The following is a 25,060-nucleotide window of genomic DNA, read 5'->3' as shown; positions in this document are numbered from 1 at the left end:
ACAAACGTATTTGTCCGGGGATCGAACCAGGGACCCTACACACCAGAGTTAAGCGTTCTACCATGAGCAACCGTGTCCTCTCCCTACATCATAAGAAATGAGGTTGTTTTGACCACTCTTTCAAATTGCACCACACATAATGACACGCCACCGTGTTTTAATACAGGTGATTTATAGTTTGTCGATCGCTTTGACATCCACTATTGACCCTGTCCGAGAATTGAAAAAAAAAATCAGCTTTCATTGGAGAATGCAATAGAGTTCCAAGATATGTTGTGGCCTGTTGTACTACACAACAGTGGCTGAATTGTGTATCCGTGTAATTTGCGGCTTTGTAAGTAAAGGCTTGTTTTTGTAAACACGCCGTCAAACGCTCTATGAAAATGCCGAGGAATGGTTCTTACTGATCCTAAATCTAGACTGTGATGCCATTGACAGATTTTAATATCTGGGTTCTTGGAGCCCGGACGATCGAAGGTTTCAGGTGTGGCATTGAACCCGGTCTACTCCAGCTCAAGTGTGCTTATGTCTTTCCGTTTCGTTTGAAGAGTACTATATGCAATTGGTTAGTGGATTTATCTAAGCAGCCCTTCGAAATACGAGCTTTGGAAAAAAAGTCAAATTTTAAATCCCTTGCAACTTTGTTTCTATTTATTCGAAAACCACCCTATCATGATCATATTATTAGACATTAAACAATACTTTGGATGTGCATTGACCTGTCAGCCTCATTCTTACTGATGTAGAGAGCACCAAAATGTCGATGTTTATGATACTGTACTGTCTCTAGTTTGCAACACTACGTGCCAAGTATGGTATTGTATTTTTGGAAATAACGCAACGCAGTACTATTTTTTTAAATACTATTTTGAGTTGGCAACAGTGTTAACTTTGTGGTATCACAGAGTATGCCAAACAGTACTCCCCTACCGATACTTGCATAGTACAGGGTTTCAGTTTTTGTCCATTAGTTTAAAAGTTACAAGGATGAATTAAGATAAATGGTCCACCCTGTATATATTAGCCTATCTAGGTACATTAAAAATCTCTATTTGGGTGTATAATATAAATAATAATTCTTCACAGCAGAAGAGAAAAACATGTTTTGCATATGAACCTGTTTAGTTTTAAAAATTGAGGGAATAATTAAGTTTTTGGGAGTTTTACATCAAAGTCTACAATCAACTGATTTTCATAAGAGAGCGATCAGTACCGTAACTGGACATTTCCAGTCATTCTTTCGGGTACATGATTCCTAATTTACTTCCTTGGCATGGGATATATCCAGCGATTGAGCTAATACAAATTTTACAGTAAAGAATTCCTGTTAATCAAATAAAGCGATCGATACAGAAATTGGACACTTCCGATAAAAGATAACTTGTTTGTAGTTTGTGCACTATACATATTGCATATTTAACGTCCTTGTTCTACTCTAAATTCACATGAGGCGGGGTCTCTAATTTTCATATAAGATTCAATATGAAAAAATGCATTTTCATATGAAACTTTGTACTTATTAGGTACCGTATATCCGAAATGGGTGACCGCAAATGTCCGATTTTCTGATACCGATCGCTTTCTTTCATCAAGACGAGTTGATTGACATATAGGATGCAATCGCCGACTACGCCGGTTTTGGGTTCAAAAATGGTCAGCACATTGGAAGTGAATTCGGACCTAGTTTCGTGGGGAGAGGGCCCAAACGCAACGGTTTTCATAAAATTGGATGAATTCCTATTCTTCGCTGCGAAAAAACGTTTTACATAGATCTATGCAATCGTATAAATCTACCATTTTCCAGTATAAGGAGGTGGTTTAGTAGAAACTGATTTCACAAATTAATAGACAAATTTCTGAAACTCAGTCACAAAGAACTCAACGATTTTGCCAAACAGTTTATATGGAGTATGTTTAATCTACCGTTTTCGGATGTAAGAAAGTGATTTAGTACTTTCGTCTCGGCTTTGAAATAAAAGTGATTTACGGGAAACTTTGGGAGGGTTATTTTTATCAAACTATGTATACAAAATAAGTGAAACTTCCATTTCGGGTATGAAAAATAGATTTACAGAAACCTTAAATTCAATGAATTTGACTTAAATGAACTACTTTATACGTCTAGCGATTGAAACTAGGACATTGTGTATGTACATATCTATTTCTAAGGTTCTAGAGTAAGACAAAACAGTTGTTCACAGAGATCAAAAGAAGATAAAAAAGAAAACATTCGACATTGAACTTTTATTATCTTTGTTTAACTGCCTTTTGACATAATGAACTTTAGAATTGCCATCAAATATATTATTTCAGATGTAAATAAAAAGTGACATAAATTTTGACTTGGCTACCATATTTTATAATTATTCATGTCGTATATTTAAACAATTCATGAGTAACATATTACAATTGAGTATGCCATATTTCACTTAACTTACAGAAGTTAGTCTCCAAAGTTGACGAGCTGAATGTGGTTTTAAACGGCATCGCAAGTGTCACTTTTCATCTCAGCAACCCAAAACTATGGATTTGACACTATAATGTCTGTCATTTTCAGTCATTTTTTATCTCTTGCCCCTTGCGGGGTTGAATTCAGATTTAAACGACAACGGAAGTGTCACTGTTCATCTCAGCGACCTCAAAAAGTACGGATTTGACACCAACGTAGGTTATTTTCGATCATTTTTAAGTATCGACTCCTCCTCCTCCCATGGGGTCCGAATCATCCGGATTTCACACCTCAAACTTAAATGAAACCTTTTCATATTGGACATTTTCCGGATAAAGAATCGCAAATGTTAATGTTATGGAAATTGCCTACCTTCCTCCGTAAAGATCGGAATTCTCAAGAACGTAGGACCGCGTGCTAAGTCACTTTTAATGATGAGTATATATGTTGAGTTTCATCTCCCTGACTTCATGTATTCATAAGATATTCTATTCTTGGTTAACTAAATTTTCTTCATTTAGCTTTTAATGATAGAATTTCTACCGGTTTCAAAACAACACCGACAACGTTTGGGAGGAGATTCCTGACACCAAGATAAGACGAAAAGTTTAGACCAACCTGGGTGCACAAATGCTTCCTTTCGGAGTTATAGGTTGCCGAAATCATGAAAAAAAATGAACTTTAAAGGTAGCTACATAGTTCCAAAACTATGGGCCAAACTGTTGTCGGATCGAGACTTCATTTAGGAACTAGTAGGTATCCTATCCAAATATCAATGTTTCAGAATCCTCTGGTACTTCCACAACAATTTTTATAGAGGTGGTTAGTGAGTACTTCAAATTACATGAATGTATCCAAACAACCTCTATAAAAATTGTTGCGTGAATACCTTAGGATTATGAAACATGGATTTTTGGATAGGGCTCATAGTAGTTGAAGTCTTGACCCGACTATAATAGGCTTCATAGTTTTTTAGTTAGGCCTATGCGATTTTAAAGTTCATTTTATCATGATTTCGACAGCCTATAACTCCGAAAGGAAGCATTTGTGCACCCAGGTTGGTCTATACTTTTTGTCTTATATTGGGTTATGGAATCATCATATCCCAAACGTTGTCGGTGTAGTTTTGAAACACCCTGTATATTTAATAGTTACGTAAAATGGTGTCCTACTTTGAGACAACTGTTATTTTCAGTACATTTTTCTTTGTATTATCATTAACATTTAACGTATTATTGTTAATATTCTGAATTATTCTTAACTCAGTATTGCATTAATTATATTAGGTCTAATTCATGATTCTGTTTATTCAGGGAAAGAGGTGCTTTCACGGTGTCCGTAGACGCTGCGCCCCTGACATATGTATTACTCAAGAGATGAGACGAGACGAAAAAAAGCGCTTTCTCGTCCCGTATTGTAAATTTTGTAGAAATCTAATTTGGTTTCGATTCTAGGACAATTGTTTCTCGTCTCGTTTGGAATTCTCGAAAAGCTTTTCTCAATTCGTCCCGAATATACTCCTTTTTTTTTTTTTTTAATGTGTACAAAATTTATGCATTGAGAAAAAAATGTATGTGGCGACGTAAAATCGTATGTTACATTTGTAAATCCTGTGGTTTTTGGACAACGCACAGCAAATGTATAACTGAAAACGCATGTTTATAATACTTTCTGTATAAGTGTTCCATCAGTACGTACTTTCCGTATGAAACAATATAGCCGGTAAGGATCTCACATATAGATCGTGACGTATATAACATATAGCTGACGAAGGTAACGTACATATATGTATGCAATATAAGGAAAACTGTTAGATATCAGACATCCTGCAACGGCATGATGTAACATCTAAGGGTAGTGTCTTTGCAGCATGCGGATAGCGTATGCTCCGTACTGATTTCTGTAGTAAGCAACAGGATTCCGTATATTTGTATATACAATATGACCACTGTCCGGAAAAAGGAATTTTCTCACAAGTAAACCTTACGTTTGGGTGAATCGAGTTGCTGACTGAGACACATATGAGAAACAATATTTAATTTCCCTGAATTTTTTACCAATTGTGCGTAAATAAAAATTAATGTCACCATTGTTCTTCTGATTAAATTTGCTTCTTAAATCATGTATCACATGACTATTCCTATTTTAAAAACTTAACCTTAATTCAAAATGGCGGATTTCAAGATGGCCGCCGTCAGGTATACCCTTACTATATGACTTCCCCCTAGTCCTAATATATACCCATATATTTGTTATTCACCTTTTGTCGTTACAAGAGGTCTTACAGAGCTTTTACCTCCAACTGTAGGAAGACTATTCTGTACTTCCATGTGATGTTCTGGTAGCTGTATCTCCTAAACCCCTGGAGCTTCGCACCTACAACTTCACTGAAATACTGACCACATTTAGTACTACTTTCTCATATCTGTCTCAGTCAGCAACTCGATTCACCCAAACGTAAGGTTTACTTGTCAGTGTGGACTGTTATCTTTTAATTTCATCTAGAAGTCATCAAAATTCTTTCACGTTTCGATATGTCTAGAAAAGGTGTGATATACTAACTACATTTAAACCACATCGCTCCCAGAAAGCAGAAAGCTGCTAAGCGCCACTGTCCTTCATTTCCAACTAAGTGTATATCTTGATTACCCATTCCATGTTTAATGTTGTGCAGAAAGGAGACAAGTAGCAGGAGACAATATGAAAGGTCTGCAGTGAAAACTGAATTCTAGAAGAAACAATCGGAATTAATTACTGTTTCATTCGTTTTCTATGTTCTCCTGAGAAATTTGTATTTTGGCGCTTAGCACCTTTCTGCTTTCTGGGGGGGGGGGGCGATATTTATTATTGGAGTATAAGGGACAATAAGGGAATGGCGGTCACCTAAGCAAAAATCGTTATATTCTAAGTCCTAAATCACGAAAAGTTTCCGCGATAAGTCGATCCTATAGGTAATTCTGTCTTCTATATATATATATATATATATAACTTCAACATCATTAAGATTTCAAATTTATTCATTAACTTTAGAATAGTTGGGAATCTACAGGGACATAATAAACCGCAGTTTCGTGTAAAGAAGGTTTAAAAAACTACTTATTCATTGAAGTTACATATATTTTTCGTCAACGCCTTAATATATTTGAAATATAAATCTATTGGTACTGGCAAAAAATCATCAAATGAATATATACGTCTGTATCCAGTGGAAGTTCCTTGTTCAACTTCTTCATCTCTGGCCTCTGAGTTAGATTACACTTGATGAGCTTTGTTTAGGGGTTGGCTGTCAAGACTTATTTATTATCGTTTATTTTAATGTCGGGGAGCCCCGGTCACTGACTGCCATTACCCCATCCGTTTGACCGGGGCTACCCAAAACTCAAGTTTTGAGTTAAACACGGTCAACACCAACATACAAACAAATGAATGCATTAATTTATAGATTGCTTTAGAACTATATAAGCATAGTTTCTACCTAAAAAGTCACTTAATAAAAATATCAAATGGAATAGTACTTACAGTGTCGAATATTTTCCCTAATATTACATCAAACGCAGCGGAAAAAAAAACAGGCCTTCATTTAATACCTATCACTCCTACAATGGTGTCTCTCTCAAAATTACTTTATCTGACAGCTGCCAGTAAGGAGCCATCATCTGCTTTTATTTACGACAAGTTTTTCACGCTATGTCGAACTGATCGGGGCTATCCCTCTCTCTTCTAATATGTAATAACTTGCGTATCTTTAAACGTTGATAAATGCCGTTCATTGCCTTGGCACAATAACTTTAACAATGTGTACTTTATGTGCTATGAATTTTGTAATAATAATGTTTGAGGTCTAAGACTTGACACGTCTCGTCTCGAAAACAAGCCGAGAATGTTCAACTTTTTGTCTCGTCTCGAATTTTACAAGTTCTTATTTCGTTTTCTCTAGAATAGGTGCTAATTATTATTCAGAAACTTCGTGCTGTTTGACTCTAGTAGTCCTTTTATATGTACACACACAAATACTCTGTCCATAACATGTTTCTTTGCAACAAAATGCAAGCTAATACTGTATTTTGTTTACTACAACAAGAGCTAAAGTAAATCTTACCTGATTTATTTGTGCACATACATTTTCTCTGTGGTCGATGGAGTGTCTCTGTAGTGCCTGAATACACTTTGTTTTCAATAGTCGTGGTAGTAGTAGTAGTAACAGCTTTAGATTGAGATTCACACATGCTTCTTATGACACTAGCGAAATCTTTACTTTAAAAAGTTATAGAAAACACACACACATGAACATATACAAGTTTGAAGTATACGATCGGTCAGTCTTTGTATCATAAACTTTGACCACTAAAAGCGATTCCTCTGAGGGCAGATGTCTGGATTTTTGGCTTCCTTCCAGTAGTTCCTAAGCAAACTTCTCATATAGAGAATAAGAAATACACTATTAACTATTGATAATCTTATTGGCGAAACATATCTATCTACTGTCTTCAAATACTATCTACATACTGTAGGCAAACCACGGGTACTATTTTGTTTCATCACGTATACCACGTGAGTCAGCTACAATCAAAACGTGGTGATAACACGAAAGAAAAACTCAACCGAACCCCGGCATCGTTGATTACTCATTGATAAAACTAACAAGAGGCCAAGGTTGAACTATTGTAGTTTCCGAATGGCAACTTAGTTTATTTGGAAAACCAACATAATTCAAGTTCCCCCTGTTTAATTGGAAGATCAATACATTCCGAGTTCAACTCTTTAATTATCATCTGTTCTTTCCTAATATATTTAGCCTAAATTTCTCTTATGTTTCAGGCATTTCATGTAAATAAAATTGGAAATTTGAATGTCAATGCCCATGTCCAATGCCCTTTGTTCTTCTGTAGGAGCAGAACTTTAAAAATGTTTAAATTCGCATTCAATTATTTTTCATCGAGTTTATACAGACCGAATTTCAGTCTCTAAATTAAATGAATACTCTCTCAATAAACATTTTCTAAATAGACAATCGAAAATTTTAATATTAGCTATAAGAATTTTTCCCATTTCCGTTTTTAGAAGCGTAAATTTTGGAAATGACGCAACATTGCAATCTGTGCAGTCACCAACTGCATCGAATTTATACCCTGGTCGACCCTTGATGTTCGATAAGAGTGCAAAACAAAATCTCGACTCAATCTGCTAGGCATGCAGAATGTCTTTATTTTAGCATATTTTTTAATATTCTTTGTTTTAGTGTTATCAATACGAGAAAAAAATGTAGCACCCTATTAAAAATCCGTCTCTTAAGATTCCCCATCATGGCGAAATTAAAATACCGCTAATTTTACAGTAATTATGTGATATCTTCAAGTAGATAAAATATAATCGAAAAGTGGAACAAGAGCTCGCTAGACAATATTATGCTTTCGATTTCCAGCTATTTGGAAAATCGGCATATATATTTTCGCGTTTCTAAGTGGCTGCCAAGAGAAAGGTGCTAGGTGACTCGTGATAACGGTACCTCATTCAAAATAATATTGTCTGTCGCGCTCTTGTTCCACATTTCGATTATCTTTTATCTATTTGAAGATATCGCATAATTACTGTAAAATTAGCGGTATTTTAATTTCGCAAGTGACTAGGCCTCTTAAATTATATTGTTCTCTTCTTTACTGCACACACCGTATGAATACTTCCGATTGCTGTTAGGTCACCGTCCTAAGATCTTGTTTTATCTAGCCAAAGATCTCTTCAAACTAACTACAATTCTACGCACCACACATGTATTCTCCAGCTGCACCAAAGAATGTGATATCGTTACTTCTGAAAACCATATAGAGATTGCTAACTTTGAGTGCGATACCATAACAGTATGGAGTACAGATGAACTAATGCAACAAGGCGATAATTTTTGCATGCGTTTCTTGTCACGAACATTTGTTATGCTACATACTCACTAAAATGTTCCTGCTTCAATCTGATCTTTGATACTTTTGTCATCAACTATCTCGTACCAGAGCTATGAATCACGTAATTACTAAAGAGTTTCGCTGTCTTCGTTTTTCGAATCATCGTCGTCTCCAGTTTTTTTTCTTTTTCTTTTTTCTTTTTTTTTAAACAAGCACCTGGACTAAAGTGACAGATATTTCTTTAACAAGTCATTTTTATAATAATGGACTTAAAGCTGTTATTTGCTGCATTGCATACAATCTGAGCTGTATTTTTTCTAAACAAGGCACGAACTTGTCATGATTAATCAAATACCGTAGCGTAAGCAGTTTACTTAGCTCCCTACTAGCGAGCAAAGCACGGTCTCTTAATTTCGAAATTCTATTACTCTTAACCTGCCATGTGATATAGCTTTGATATATTAATTGAAACAACTCCCTTTTCAAAGTCAGAATATATTAGAGTATCTAATGCTTAAAATAGGACTGGGTTATAACTTAGATTTATATCCAAGGCATAGGCTATACCCACAAGCGGCAAATCCTGGGGTCATCCCAAAATATTTTTGACACTTTATTTGTATTAGTTCTAATTGATGTCTTCTTCAGTGGTTCTCAACCTTTTTTGACTGATTTTACAATTTACTGAACTCCCATGAAAATGTGACACACTTACTTGATTTCTTATTAATAATAACATAAATTATAGTAGTGTAAGATTATAAATTTCTATTAAGTAGTGACTCTATGTATTACTGACAAGTAAACCTTACGTTTGGGTGAATCGAGTTGCTGACTGAGACACACATGAAAAAGTAGTACTAAATGTGATTAGTATTTCAGTGAAGTTTTAGGTGCGAAGCTCCAGGGGTTTAGGAGATACAGCTACCAGAACATCACATGGAAGTACAGAATAGTCTTCATACAGTTGGAGGTAAAAGCTCTGTAAGACCTCTTGTAACGACAAAAGGTGCATAACAAATATATGGGTACATATTAGGACTAGGGGGAAGTCATATAGTAAGGGTATATCTGACGGCGGCCATCTTGAAATCCGCCATTTTGAATTAAGGTTAAGTTTTTAAAATAGGAATAGGGTCATGTGATACATGATTTAAGACTCAAATTTAATCAGAAGAACAATGGTGACGTTAATTTTGATTTACGCGCAATTGGTAAAAAGTTACAGGGAAATTAAATATTGTTGCAGCATATGTATTAGTTCTTTACCCCACCTTGTAAATTTTGTTTTAATGATAATAATTAAATAAAAAGCAGGTGGATAAATATTAGGTCTATGGTAAGAGTTGCCTTGATGGCGGCCATGTTCAAATCCGCCATTTTGAATCAGACAAAAGTTTTAAACGCATAACAGTGAGACCTTATTAATAGCAAATTTTACCATAACCATTTTTAACAATTTTTGCTTTATCATTAACCAGCACAAAGTTAAATGGATCGCTTCTTACGACTACTGCTTTGACGGAATTGTTAACCACAAATGTGTCAAGTGTAACTCGATTGCCTGTGTCAGGTGTGCTCACTGTGAGCAGAGCATTTGTGCAAGTCATGCACTCTTTTCTGAACTACATATTGATTGTACTAATTGAGGACTTTTCTGGAAAACACCAAAGACCCAAGTTCAATTATGACTCAGTTCCACTTTGGTCATTTTTATTTAAATTAGCAATTTGTTTATGCGATAACAAATGCTGGTTAATGATAAAGCAAAAATGGTTATACCGTTGGATTTATGGTAAAATTTGCTATTAATAAGGTGTCACTGTTATGCGTTTTGTTTAAAACTTTTGTCTGATTCAAAATGGCGGATTTGAACATGGCCGCCATCAAGGCAACTCTTACCATAGACCTAATATTTATCCATCTGCTTTTTATTTAATTATTATCATTAAAACAAAATTTACAAGGTGGGGTAAAGGACTAATACATATGCAGCAACAATATTTAATTTCCCTGTAACTTTTTACCAATTGCGCGTAAATCAAAATTAACGTCACCATTGTTCTTCTGATTAAATTTGAGTCTTAAATCATGTATCACATGACCCTATTCCTATTTTAAAAACTTAACCTTAATTCAAAATGGCGGATTTCAAGATGGCCGCCGTCAGGTATACCCTTACTATATGACTTCCCCCTAGTCCTAATATGTACCCATATATTTGTTATGCACCTTTTGTCGTTACAAGAGGTCTTACAGAGCTTTTACCTCCAACTGTATGAAGACTATTCTGTACTTCCATGTGATGTTCTGGTAGCTGTATCTCCTAAACCCCTGGAGCTTCGCACCTAAAACTTCACTGAAATACTAATCACATTTAGTACTACTTTTTCATATGTGTCTCAGTCAGCAACTCGATTCACCCAAACGTAAGGTTTACTTGTGAGTATTGTTGCTGTCTCTGGAGGCGCTGACAAATACAGAGTATCTCAAAAATTGATTTTAACTAATTAGTTAATATGTATTGATTTTTAAATTTGACTCACCTTATGAGACTGCGTGACACACCAATGTGTCGCGACATACCTGTTGAGAATCACTGTGTTAAGACGATATCTGACAACGAAACAGAAAATGCCTGAACGTTCCGCTCCCGAAAGTCATAGTCTACAGAAATCGGCGTCAAAACGTATTCCCAGCCTACTGGACTCAAAGTACGAGGTTTTTCCATTTGATTATAAACGGACGTGCGAAATGGCTTCTAATCCCGTATGAAAAATGCATCAGTTCCCCTCATCTAACAGTAGGCCTACCTATAGTAAAGTGACTTTGATGGTATATAGGAAATTTATTTTTACGAGAAAAGGGTAACGGTGGCTCAATGGTAAAGTGCTCACTTCCGGTATAAGGGATTACTGGTTCGATCCCAGGCCATGTAATTTGTGGTGGACAACATCATGTGAATGGATTTTGTTGGGGGTCCTTCCGTTTTCTACAACATTCTCGTTCGTTGTTCCAGCAATTCTTTCATAACTGTTTACTTTCATCAATTATTCGCCTCCTTTAGCTTAAAGAACATAATTGTAAGACTCAAACTAGAATTTTCAATTTCATTCATTTACTTTTACGGGTATGTTGCTTCAGATTACGTATGGTACTTGTACCGATTATGGCCCGGGTCCCTAATATGGCCCACCCACCATATCTCTGCAGATTTACGTTGGTGCTGCTAGATAACAGTATAAACTGTGTCCTCATGGCAAGGTTAAACGTATTTGCGCAGCTCAGAGGACATAGTTTATATTGTCATCTAGTAGCACCAACGTAAATCTACAGAGATATGGTGGGTGGGCCATATTAGGGACCCGGGAAATAATCGGTACAAGTACCATATATCGGTTTTCAACTTGGCCAGACTTTTTCTATTCGAACGTAATAAACTGTATTTCAATCGAAATTATTAATTCGCATAACAAATTACAGAAAACAGGATATTGGAACTTTGGAAGGATATATTCTCAGTCACTCATTACGCTTACACCACCACCACCACCACCACTACTACTACTACTACTACTACTACTACTACTAATAATAATAATAATAATAATAATAATAATAATAACTTTGCTGAACTTCCTATGATTCTGAAATAAGGATATTAAACTGAAGTTTTTAACACTATGAAGCTTGAAAGCATCTTTAACATACTAATTTTAGGGTGTTTTGACTCTTCAAATCGTGTACTCAAATCTACATTCACTGTGCACTGGTAAGATGTGCACAGAGTTCAGATCTGGTAAGTGCAATCTAATGCATTCCACGTGGAGCAAACCTTTGTTGTTTCTGAATCGGACCTTACTATTTGAAGGTTAAGCAGAAACCTATATAATCGGAGTAAACTGGCAATGTAAGAGTCTGTACATACAACTTCCATTGTATATCGTTTATAATTTGTGGAATAGCTTTATATAGTCTGCGAGGCTATTGCAAAGCAATGAGAGGAAAGGGGCGAGGACCATGTACTATCACTTAGTGAAACTCAGTAAAGAATTATAGATTATATGTTTTATATCTTATAAGATTAGTATGCAAAACAAAGCATGTTAAATATACAATAATAAATGTTGATCAACATTTCTATTGAGAGAACTTCGAGAAACCACCTGATAGGCTAAATTATGATTCGGAGTAACAAAGCGGCAGTTACTTGGAGATTTGTCTAGCATAATTAATGCAGCTTTCTGATGAGCTAATGTTTAATAGCAAGCACAGCTAAAAGCATCAGGCGTTGTTAAGTTTGAGTTCAGCATGTTTCTGATCATTTTTTTTTTTTTAAGTGTCGTCCCAGGTCCGAGCGCATAAAGGTTAAGTTTAAATCCGGATTTTAATATTAGTTTATTTCTTATTACTTCATGTATTTAAAACCGATACATAATTCAAATCCTAATACAGTACTGTATTAAGCAATTTTACAATGTAATATTCAATTGGTCACAAAGTACGAGGGCCGTTCGGAATCTAACTCCGATTAATTAAAAAAGAAACACCAAAGTAAATAAGAAAAAATAATATATACATCTAAAAATATTTTTTTGCTCTACTTTTTAACATAGTTTACATAAACATTCAAGCACTTATTACATCTCTGCACTAGTTTAGAAATTCTATCAGAATAAAAATCTCCCGCCTGTCCCTTGAGCCAGCCTGTGAATTTACAGCCTGAACACAGTCCTGGAAATTTGTGGAAATTAATCGGAAAGCTCCGAGATTGTGAAACGTCGATTTTCACGAGCTTTTCCATCAATTTTCTGAACGAATTCATCAGTGACTAGTGATGGCCTGCCACTCCTCTGTTCGTCATGAATGTTTATTCGTCTGCTTTTAAATGAACGAACCCATTCACGAACAACTCTTTCAATCATCACATTTGGTCCATACACGTCACAAAGTTCCCGATGAACAGCTGATGCCGAATATTGTTTTGCTATAGGAAAACGTATAACAGCCCAGTGGCGTAACTAAGGGCGCGGGGCCCCTCCCGCAGACAGCGTGAAATGGGGCTCCTTCTCTACGTCTCATTTCACGATTTGGGGGCATTTTGATGCCTTGCGGAGCCCTTATTTACGCCCCTGTAACAGCTCGTAGCTCGCACTTGGCGGGATTTTCTATTGCAGCACACATTTTGAGACGCTACAAAAGTGGAACTAGTGATCAGACAACCTTCACTCTACCACGGCTGGATGCAGACTGATCTAATGTGCATGTCTGTGCAAAGATGGTAGCACTGCCCCCACTACTTCACGCATAGTGGCCAATCGGAAGTTACTTTCCGAACGCACCTCGTATATCTAAACACTAAACTACTAAATAATATGTATAGTTTTTACGTACTTAAGTATTATTTGTATTATGTTTGGCCTATGTTTAGCAGAAGGGGTCCAGCACTTTTCTCTAAAAAATGTTACAATTTTGGTAGTTTCTGTTCACATTCGATTAGTTTAGAGTACGTCAGGTTAGTTTAGGCTAGCTTAGGTTAGTTTAGTTTAGTTTAGGCTGGGTTAGTTTATGTTAAATTAGTGTAGGGATCCCGCATAATTTTCCAAAAAATGATAGAATTTCGCTTATTTCTACTAATATTAGGTACGTTTAGGTTAGTTAAAGTTAGCTTAGGTTAGTTTATGTTAGGTTAGGTTAGATTTGGTTACGTTATGTTACGTCTAAGTACTTGCATTATTCATTTCTCCTGTAAATTTTGTGTTTTTTACGTGCTTCTGGACCCCTTGTACTAAACATACTCCTTATGTTTACATTTAAATTCATTAATTATTATTAACAACAAATTTTCTTGTAACTTCTGTAAGGCTCATATTAACGCTGCGCGCTCGCGTATCATAACTCTTCATTCTAAACAAAGAGATATTGACTAACAATAATAAAGAACTTTGGTACGGGGATTCCTAACTTTCAAAAATCCAAAGACTAAAAACTAGAAGACCCTATGAAATGAAATGAAATATTTCAGTTTAACGTCCCACAATTATGCCCTTTAGGCTACGAAAGACGATGATTAAGGCAAGTGAATGACAATGGAAGAATTGGTGGAATGAGAAAGTGGGAGGAAACGGAAGTACCCCGAGAAAATCCACGGACACAATGTTGTCCACAACAAGCTTATACTTGGTCGGGAATCTAACCAGGAACCCCAGGGTCTAAGCGCTCTACCCACTGAGCCACAATGCTCCGCATTTACCCTTTGTGGTTACACCCCAGCCTCCGCCAGTGACGTACGCGTCTCCTCCCTACAGACTACCTCTCGTCCCTCCCTCCTGCTGTACTTCTATCTTAACTTGGTTAAACAGCATTCTCGCTTTCAGTGGCTACCTAGCATAAGCTGGTTTGTGTTATTTGCACAGTTGCTTTTATGGAGTACGTTAAGACGTGTTATTTCTTTCACTTCTATAAGAGAAATAAATAAGTCTTTGTAAATTTGACAGACTATTCTAGACCTGCACCAAAATTTAATTTCACATCATCCACTTTCATTCCGTCTCCTTTAGCATAAAGGGTGTAAATGTGGGACTTTAAATTAGAAAAGTTTGTTTCATACGATATATCAGAAAAGGTCTGGGAACCCTGCCTGTAGGAAAGTATCAATCACTTACAATAACAAATTTGATGAATTAAAAAAAAAAAGTTTTGGATAGTGTAATTTAAGTATCAAACATTACATGGTTACTCATATTTTGTTCCAAAATCACAATTATTCTGAACATAAATAAACTTCTGTCAGCTGAGTATGTCTTCTGAAAGAATTACAATAAACGATATATAATTTTATTTATTATACAAGTTCAGTATTTAAGATCTAACTGTAGAAAAACTAGAGAAGCTACATGCAAAATTCAATAATCTGTTGGGCTTAAGTTTAGAGTTGCCCCTCCAGTCCAGAGTTGCCCTTGGACTTTGCAACATACAAAATACAGTGCTTAAAGTATTAAAAATTGTTACATTTCACTTAACTTCAGTACTCCGTGGGCTTCACAAAAATTTAAAAGGTTTACTTCATTATTTTTGCGCATCCCTTACGACTGTTCGCCATATTCGCCATATTTTACAACTACCATACTGCTGAAACCTTCCGCGAATGCTTCCGCATCCGGCAAATAGTACTAACTTCCACATATCTTTTCTCGTATTAAAAATAACTCTACTGCCAAAGTTACTTTCCTAAACATCAAGTAAAAACTTCAAATTGTCATTTCTTACCTCATTTCTCCTGTAAATTTTCCTGATTTTTATAAAAAGCGGAGGGGTAACTCTAAACTTAACCCATCTGTTGAATTTATTCATAACTAAATATACTGAATTTAATCTGTACTTGAATCTTTAAATGTCTAATCACCAATTTCTTTTATTATTGAATTATAAATATATTGTTTACTAAAACAATTTAATGATGTGTTTTATATTAATAATATTAGTGACATAACTACATACTTACTAATTTTCATTCGAAAGATAAACCAGTCGAAAAAATGAAAAAGTAGCTCCGATAGTCTGTCTTTTTAAAAAGTCTCTTATATTTAGATATTTAAAAACTTTTCACCAAGAGGTTGATATTTTTCAAAGAAATATTATTTAGTTGTCAATAACAATTTTTAAAAATAAATAAATTAGCATCAACAAAATAGCCAACGCACAATTATATTACAATTTTAAAATAAAACAAGTGAGTTTTGTTTCACAGTGTGAAACAACGTTATATTTCCAAACTATAGCAATTCAATAGTCAAACTTGAAGTAGTAAATCTATAACTACTGGTTGCAATAGATTAATATAAGATCAAAAATAGAACCTGTTCCTTGGATGCTGAATCCATTTCAAAAAATCCATTCATTCTATGCCATACTGCTTTTGTTCTATCACGATAAAGACTGAAACCGGAAATCGGTAATTTGAACCACTTCCGGTTTTAATAGATAGTTAAGGAAGGATATAGAACGAACTCTTGGTAAGCTGGATCGATTGCAAAAAAAAAAAAAAAAACTGCATCCCGATATCTCTTACTGTTTTTGCTGCACCAAAATCAGTGTTAAAACAGAAAGTAGTGGCAAATTACAACCACTTCCGGTTTTGGTAGAGTTTGCGGGTTGTTTGGTATGTTCTCTTGACACCCTGAATCGATTGCAACGTTTTCGTACCACTTGTAGCTATATATTAGCATTTTTGTTTTACGTCGACGATATTTAAAGCAGAAAAGGTTAATTTTAACTACTACCGGTTTGGATAGAAGGTTAATGAAGAATCCGGAACATATCCTTGGGAAGCTGAATCAACTGCAAAAATCGTATCTCGAAATCTCTAACCGTTTTTGTTCTATCATAATTAGTATTGAAACCCTAAATAGTAGTTAATTATAACCACTTCCGGTTTTGGTACAGTTTTGCGGGCTGCGTTAGTATGTTCTCTTGACATCTTATATCGTTTGCAGAAATCCGCTTGTCGCTTTCTAATAACAATTTCGTTCTATGGCGATAAACGTTGAAACTGGAAATAGTTTATTTTAACCATTTCCGGTTTTAATAGAGAGTTAAGGAATGGAATAAAACTTTTTTTTTTTTGACGCTCAATCGATTACAGGAAACAGCATGTCGATATCTCTTACATCGTTTCCCCATTTTTGCTTCGTGGAAATCGGCATTGAAACAGGAAGAAATATTAAATTTGAACTGCTTCAGGTTTTGGTAGAAAGTTCCCTATAGTCATGGTATATTGCCTTGGGACGCTGAATTGTTTGCGGAAAATCGGTTCTCGCTATCTGTTACCCTTTTCGTTCTAGTGCGATAAATGTTAAAACTGGAAATGACGAACTTGAGCCACTGGTTAGAATACTGGTTAAAACACTGTTAACTGGTTAGAATAAAGAGTTAACAAAAGAGATGGAATCTATTCTTGGGACGCTGAATCGATTGTCAAAACAGCATCTCGATTATCTCTTACTAGTTTTTTCTCTGATACCTGTCAACAGACGGATGGACGGACAAAGCCGTTTTATAAGACTTCCGATACTTACGTATAGCCAAAGGCGCCCAAGTGGTTTCCAGAGGGGGGAAAATATAAGCTACATTTCAAATATAGTTTCAAATTTTGCTGCAACTATTTTAAAAATTCTATTGGGTTTTCGATCTTCCCAAGTACAATTTTTTTAGGAGGGGTGAGCGCCCCACCTTGCCCCCCGTGATGGGCGCCCTTGTGCATAGCATTGTTTGGAAGTCTAGTAATTGTCTATCAGTGCATTTCTACGAACAAGATGAAGGTTAACAAATTGTCGGTTTTAAAAAAAATAACAATTAAAAATTAAAAATTAGTTACTACAGAAGAGAGTGTTAAGTAAGGAATAATTTTTAGTAGCGCTCACTCTTTCTGCAACGCAGTGGAATTGTAGTTTAAGCAACAAGATTATGTTTAAAACTACGAAATCAACTGTTTTTGCTATACGAAGTCATAATAATGGACTAACATTCCATATTTTTACACCCTCCATTCCAAAAGAAACCGAACGTTTTAAAAAAACAAAAAAGCAATGTACATTTTGGAACAAGTCATTTTTATTAATCAATGTATTCCCTTTCTGCATCGATACACATATTTGCACGTTCCAACAAGTTGTCAAACGACTTCTCCATGTCCTTTATCGGAATGGTCTTTAGGACGGCGGTCGTCGCCTTCTCAATGGCATCAATCGATGCGTGCCACTTTCCTTTCATCGCCAAATGCAGTTTCGGGAACAGATAGAAATCGCACGGAGCGAGATCTGGTGAATAGGGCGGATGATGCAACCGAATAATGCGATTTTTGACCAAAAATTCAGTTACAAGTCGCGAACGATGTGATGGTGCATTATCGTCCAAAAGAGTCCAAATGTCGATTTCGCGATATTCGGGCCGAATACGACGAATTCTTGCCAGCAAACGCTTCATGACGCCCAAGTAAAACTTTCCAGTGACTGTCAGGCCGGGCTGAACAAATTCTTTGTGGATAATTCCTTTGAATCGTAAAAACAAATCAGCATCACCTTAACTTTTGACTTCACCAAGCGACTTTTTTTGGGTGTTCCTTCATCCGGCGCTCTCCATTCAGCACTTTGCCGCTTTGTTTCGGGCTCATATTCAAAACACCACGTCTCGTCACCAGTTACAATCGATTTCAAGAAGTTTCGATCCTGCCGAGCACTTTTAACGATGTCTTTGCAATGCGCAAGTGGATCAACTTTTTGGTCTTTGGTGAGTTTGTGTGGTACAAACCGCGAATTAACCTTCTTAAGGCCCAAAACTTCGGTCAAAATGCGGTATGCGGTTGTTTGAGGAATGCCTAATTCCATTTCAATAACTTTCACCGACGATTTTTTGTTATGTTTGATGAATTCACGCACTTTTTCGATGTTTTCTTCCGATAATCCGGTTCTGGGACGGCCTGATCTTTCGTCATCATCCAGCGTCTCTCTACCCGATTAGAATCGCCTTAACCACTCGTAAACTTGCGTACGGGATAGACACTCATCACCATATGCAGTTTGTAGCATTTGGTGCGTTTCACTAAAAGTTTTACCCAGTTTAACACAAAACTCAATTGCAGCTCGTTGTTTGAAACTCATTTTCCGACCGATGTACACAACACACTGACAGTTGAAACGCAATAACTTTGTTGCCGTGCATCCAAATGTCATGACATTTATACCAGTTGTCAATGAGGGACTACGCCATCTACCGGTGAAATATTACAACAGATGGACTAGTGGTACTGTTTGTTTTCAAAAGTTCGGTTTCTTTTGGAATGGAGGGTGTACAATAGAAACTTTGATCTGATAAGTCATCTTATATTTTTTATCCATCATTTTAATCGGAAAATTACTTTTTTATGATGAACTATTGTAAACCTAGTACCTGGACGGCACTTTACACATATGGTACCAAAAATCTTCTTCAAATGTGCCGACAAAATACACAGAAAGTATTTATTTGCATTCATGAAATTTACATGTAGTGTTTCTTTCAGAAAAAAATATTCCGGGGGGGAAGGTACACTTAGTAATCGGATGGACGTATTATTTTCACACGATACTATTCTATATAAACAAAGTTTCTTCCAGGCTTTTTTTTTTTTTTTTTTTTTTTTTTGCGGGAAGGCACTGCCCCTTGGAGCTCTGACAGTCCACCCCGGAAGAGACGAAAGTAATACATCTATAATATAGTAATAAATAGAATAGTATCGTGTGAAAATAATACGTCCATCCGATTACTAAGTGTACCTTCCCCTCCGGAATATTTTTTTCTGAAAGAAACACTACATGTAAATTTCATGAATGCAAATAAATACTTTCTGTGTATTTTGTCGGCACATTTGAAGAAGATTTTTGGTACCATATGTGTAAAGTGCCGTCCAGGTACTAGGTTTACAATAGTTCATCATAAAAAAGTAATTTTCCGATTAAAATGAGTGAGTGCATATGAAGAAAGACTGTATTACATATTAACTTCCGCGGGCGAGGTATTGTGCACACCGTATTACAGCTGTATTTTATGTTTACAAGTGTAGGGTTAATAGTCTGAAACCATTACAAGTGCAATAAGAGCTCACATTACTACTAACCACATATTAAGGTACTTGTAAATGCAACATTCAAGCACTAATCTAATCTATTGTAGTAACCTAACCTTCCTAACATAACCTACCCTATCCTATTCTACTTTACTCTGTGGCGCGGGAGACCCGGGTTCGATTCCCGGCGAGAGCTCATGTGGTTCGGATTCCACGTTAATCAGTAGGTCCACGTCTCATATAGCCTCGCTGCTGAACGGGACGTAAAAAATCAATCAATCAATCTACTTTACTCTGTTCTACTTTATCTAACAAACTGTCGACCCTATCCTACTCAATTAACCTAACTTAACCTATTACTCTATTCTACCCTAGCACAGATTAATGCGTGCTTTTTGCATAAAAATCGGCACTTAATTTGCACTCATATTGTTGATCTGTGCCTAATTATTTAGGTGTGCTCCAGGAAAATAAAAAAAAAAGCACAGAAAGTGTTAGAGAATCATTTAGAAAGCAAGGAAAGTGCGTGGAGATCAAATTTAGGCACACCACTCGAAATAATTGTTGAAAAATTTTGATTCTTTCACTAATTTCCTCGTTATTGTCCTCCAGAAGATTTTCGCTGGGCGACATGACAATAGCCTACCCACTTAGCACAGATGAAGTTCAAGGTAACCACAAGAAGTACTTGTTTAAAGATTACAATTCTATCATAATCTGCATACAAATAGAGTTTCTAAACATGTGCCAAACACCGTGTGCGTGGGTTTTCTCGGGGTTCTCCCGTTTCCTCCCACTTTCTTCATTTCACCATTTCATTCTTTACTCATCATCAACGTCTCCTTTAGCCTAACCGGCATAACCGTGGGACGTAAAACTCAAAGATTTTCTAAACATGTGCCATGAAAATTGCAGTGGTAGAAACATAAACCAACCTGTGCTAGGGTGGTCACTAAAAGCAAGAACGCTATCTAACCTAGTCAGAGTAGGGCGATGGTTGTGGCACATATAGTTGCACGGGGATGAGTCTTTAAGAAGCAGGCGCGTCAGCGACTGTGGGTATGCCAATACATGTAAACGAGAATATCAGTAAAAATAGTAGGCTACGTTAGGGTAAGTTAGGCTTATTTGTTTTTAGAATGCATTCACACTGTCATTATGATGATTACATTTAAATATGTAACTGTTTCTCCACATTTACCATACTTTCTACTCAATTTCAATAATCTTAATAGCCCATGCCTCTCCACAAAACGTAATAACTGCTGTTCCTCACCAACATACGCTGTTTTGAAACTGAAAAATCAAAATCTCACATCCGTCACATGGAACTGCCATCCTTCGACACGGAACACTAATTGCTTCATTACACTAATGCCTGAAGTCAGCATGCCTCCACTTCAAATAGTATCAATAAGACGGGAGCTTTCAACATGTCAAAATAACACATTATACTTGTTTAGTTTGTATGAATTTCACGAGAAATAACCGATTCACTATGTCTTTCTTGTAAATTTTACGTAATTTTTAAAAAATTTCTGGTCTTACTCTCCGGCAGTTAACACAAATCAGTACTTTTATGTGTCCTGTACACTGGCTTCACCTTCCAGTGCAATTAAAACTATATGTGGGGAGTGTGATTAATGGATCGTCCATATAATTTGTGAATAATTTTTGAAGTAAAGTTTCATTAAGAGTCTCCGTAGTTTAGTAGTTAGGCGTTGACATCATGTCCACGTGATCCTGGTTTGAATTTCAGCCGAAGCACCCCGTATCTCGTCTTGAAACTTCCGTCTCGTCTCGTTTCGTGAGTAACCTTACTTACGAGGTTTTTCGTAATTCTCACCGTTTCCTTTTATATTTTTATTTCACTAAGTATTTTATAATTTAATCATTTGTCTCCTTTACCCTACAGGGCATAGGGAAATGCGATTAATTTCTTTTTCACTTTAAATCTTTTTTTTTTTTTTTTTAAAGTTGATTTTCAACTAATCATTCAATTCAACACACACAAACACACATTTTATTATTTGATTGAAACCACTTGTGTCAATTAACAAAGAAAAAAAGAATATTCCTGATTTATTAATGGATAGAAATGTCAGGTGGCATCTCCTGAACTGACAGATTACATAATTTGAATAGGTATTATAGTTTATCTTATCTCTTGCATTCAAAGATTAACCACTTAAAGTAAGTGCAACAGATAACAAGTATCATTGAACTTAATCATATGCTTCGTCTGTTCCGATGAATTAACTACAGAGTGTCCCTTAAATACAAAATTTCTATTAATGGCGAACTGTAGTGTAATATATATATATATATATAAGTAGGTAGGTAGGCAGATAGATAGATAGGGGAGGTGGGGGCATAATGAACACCTTAAGGTTAAAATTGAAATAGCAACATTGCTATGAGTGGAAACTCGATGATTTTGCAGTATACGAGTAATTAGATATTATTCTGTATTCTTTCTTCTACATATGTAAATAGGTAGAAGGCGTGAAAGTTTTACCGAACAAGTTGTATGTGCAAATAAATGGACCTATTGTGAATGACCATTTTACCCCAACCCCCTGGGTAAAATGGCCCCATCCTTGGAACATATACATAATAACCAAAATTATGTTCTCTTTAGATAAGAAAATGAAAGTTTCCTTATTCATTGAAAATGTTAATGAAACAATTAGTTGTACAACTATAAAACAATGAGCGGAAAACTATAAAAATCAAAATAATACTAAAAGAAAATTAAATGAAAAAGAAAATACGAAGTGGAATAGAGGAACTATCAAAACATTTCGAGACTAGGTCTCTAAAATGCCAATAGATGATAAAACAAGGGCACACTCTCGATCACAGGGAGCACTGACTTCATACTATTCACAGGGTAATATATTACGCTGCTCAATTCGACACGGGATATTTTGGTCCCTTGTAAATTTTAAGGGGCCATTTTGCCCCAATCCCGATATAACTTTCAAAAACCCTTATCTGCTATCCACGATCTTCCACAACGAAATCAAGCATGATTGTTTAATGGCCAAACCTTTCTCACTATGTATGTGTGTACCATGTTTTATTCAAGCAATTACTTTTTCCAGCAACAGGTAGAATATTTACTATATACCTTATATGGATGTACCATGAAAATGGTTTTCTCACACGCTATTGAAGGTAGCGACGTCTCCCTTTCTAAACACTTCGTGTCACACTAACTACGGCTTGTGCAGTAGTATCAATTCTCTGTCACCAGAGAAACACCGCTATATACCGGGGTGACCATCTTGTCCAGGGGGTCATTATGCCTCCACTCCCCCTAGATAGATAGATATTGATATTGAAAGGAAGCTAGATAATAGTCTACAGAATTGTTTATTACATAAGAAGCTTATCCTAGCAGGAAATCTAAATGGGCATGTTCAAAGATCAAGATCAGGATATAAAAGAATACATGGAGGATATGGATTGGAAGACAGAAATACGGAGGGTGAGAACATACTATAAGTAGCGGAAGCATACAATCGTGCTTTCCTGAACATCTTCTATAACAAGAAAGAAAAACACTTTATTCCGTATAAGAGTGGCAGCTCAAGGCTTCAGATCGACTTTATCTTATGAAGGGGACAAAATCTACGTGATGCAAAGAACTGCAAAGTAACACCAGGTGAGAGTCTAACGAAGCAACATCGTATCATAGTAGCCGATACTTACATCAAAGAAAAAGTAGGAAGAAGACAACAAAATGTCCAGTTCGAACGAAGTGGTGGAAACTAGATGAGATAACTGCCGAAAATATTTGAATGGAAATTACCATATTACAAGTACTGCAAATGCAGGAAGACGAGCTTCACGTGGAAGAGGAGTGGACCAGAGTATCAGTAGCACTCAGGGAAGTTGTGGGGGGAGAAATAAAGAAGAGGTCTCATTTATAAGGAAACATAGTGTTAAAGCAGCTGTGAAGGAGGAAGAGGAACGCTAGAAAAATGGAAGAACTCTCGCAATCAACAAAGCCTAAAGATTACAAGAAACCGAAGAACGCAAAGAAGCCAGTTAGTGTAGCAATAGGGAAGGTTTATGATAAGTTGTACAACAGCCTGGAAAGAAAAGAAGGAGAAATGATTATATATAATCTTTCGAAAGTAAGAATGAGGCATAAGAAAGACATTTCGCATATACTCTGCATTAAAGATGAAAATAAAAGATTCTGGCAACTGTGGAGAAGATAAACAAGAAGTGGAAGGAGTATTTCCAAAAATTGCTCAAAGAAGAAACCAAAAGTGCGAAAATCTACCCACAAATCAGGGACTTGTTCAGCCTGTGAGCATGGTAGAAGTTGAAAATGCCGTGAAATGCGTACATGAAAAGTTGTAAAGCGCCAGGATCGGATAATATTCCTACAGAGATATGGCAAACTTTAGGTGAAGAAGGAATCCGGTGGTTTACTCGACTTTTAAATAGGATACTGGAAACAGGAAATACGTTAAAGGAAATGAAAAGCAGCTACATTGTGCTAGTTCTTCTTTAACAGAGGAAATGTGCAAGAATGTGGCAACTATAAAGGTAATAAAACTTATGAACCATGCAACGAAGCTCTGGGAGAGAGTAGATCTAATAGGAGCAAGATTGAGGCAAGTGACCAAAATAACAGAGAATCAATTTGGTTTCATGCCATGACGGTCGACAACAGATGCAGTGTTTGAACTTTGTATGCTAATGGAAAAGTGCAGAGAATACCAGAGGGACCTCCATATGGTTCTCATTCACCTAGAGAAAGCATATGATAAAGTGCTATGGGATCTTCAGGTGGAGGATACTGAAGGAGAAGTGTGTTCCGAAGATATACATCTGTATCGTTCAAGCTTTGCATGATGGATGTAGGATAGGAGTGAAGAGCGCGTGTGGAATAACAGAAGAGTTTACAGTTAAAGCAGGACTTCATCAGGGATCTAGTCTTACCTATACCATTTTTGCAATTGCGATGGACGGATTTACAAAGAAAAATCCAAGAGTTAATACCTTGGAATATGTTATTTCCGGACATCATGCTGATGAGTGACACCAGACAACACTTTAAAAGAAATGAGATAGAGAAAAATGTAACAGAGAATA

General features: G+C 36.1%; 1 protein-coding gene across 5 annotated transcripts in view; it reads right to left on the bottom strand.

Moving 5' to 3' along the window:
- Nucleotides 1-25,060, bottom strand: part of LOC145662520 (scavenger receptor class B member 1-like) — a 244,130-nt gene that overhangs the window by 91,220 nt on the left and 127,850 nt on the right. For 2 of the 5 annotated variants that reach the window (XR_014127061.1, XM_081728175.1), the window contains exon 1: nucleotides 6,549-7,071. The exons of 1 other annotated variant lie outside the window; for it this stretch is intronic. Coding sequence is in view for 3 of the 4 variants with exons in the window: in XM_081728175.1 (XP_081584301.1) it covers nucleotides 6,549-6,675 (127 nt within the window). In the remaining variant the exon portion in view is untranslated. Of the gene's footprint in view, nucleotides 1-6,548; nucleotides 7,074-15,847; nucleotides 15,865-25,060 lie in introns of those variants that run through there. 2 more of the 5 variants (XM_081728176.1, XM_081728177.1) reach the window with 2 other exon arrangements.

Source organism: Thermobia domestica, chromosome 10 (assembly GCF_964235325.1).
Source record: "Thermobia domestica chromosome 10, izTheDome1.hap1.1, whole genome shotgun sequence".
Classification (NCBI taxonomy): Eukaryota; Metazoa; Arthropoda; class Insecta; order Zygentoma; family Lepismatidae; genus Thermobia; species Thermobia domestica.
Note: the sequence above shows the minus strand (reverse complement) of the source record. Positions and strands in the feature narration are given on the sequence as shown.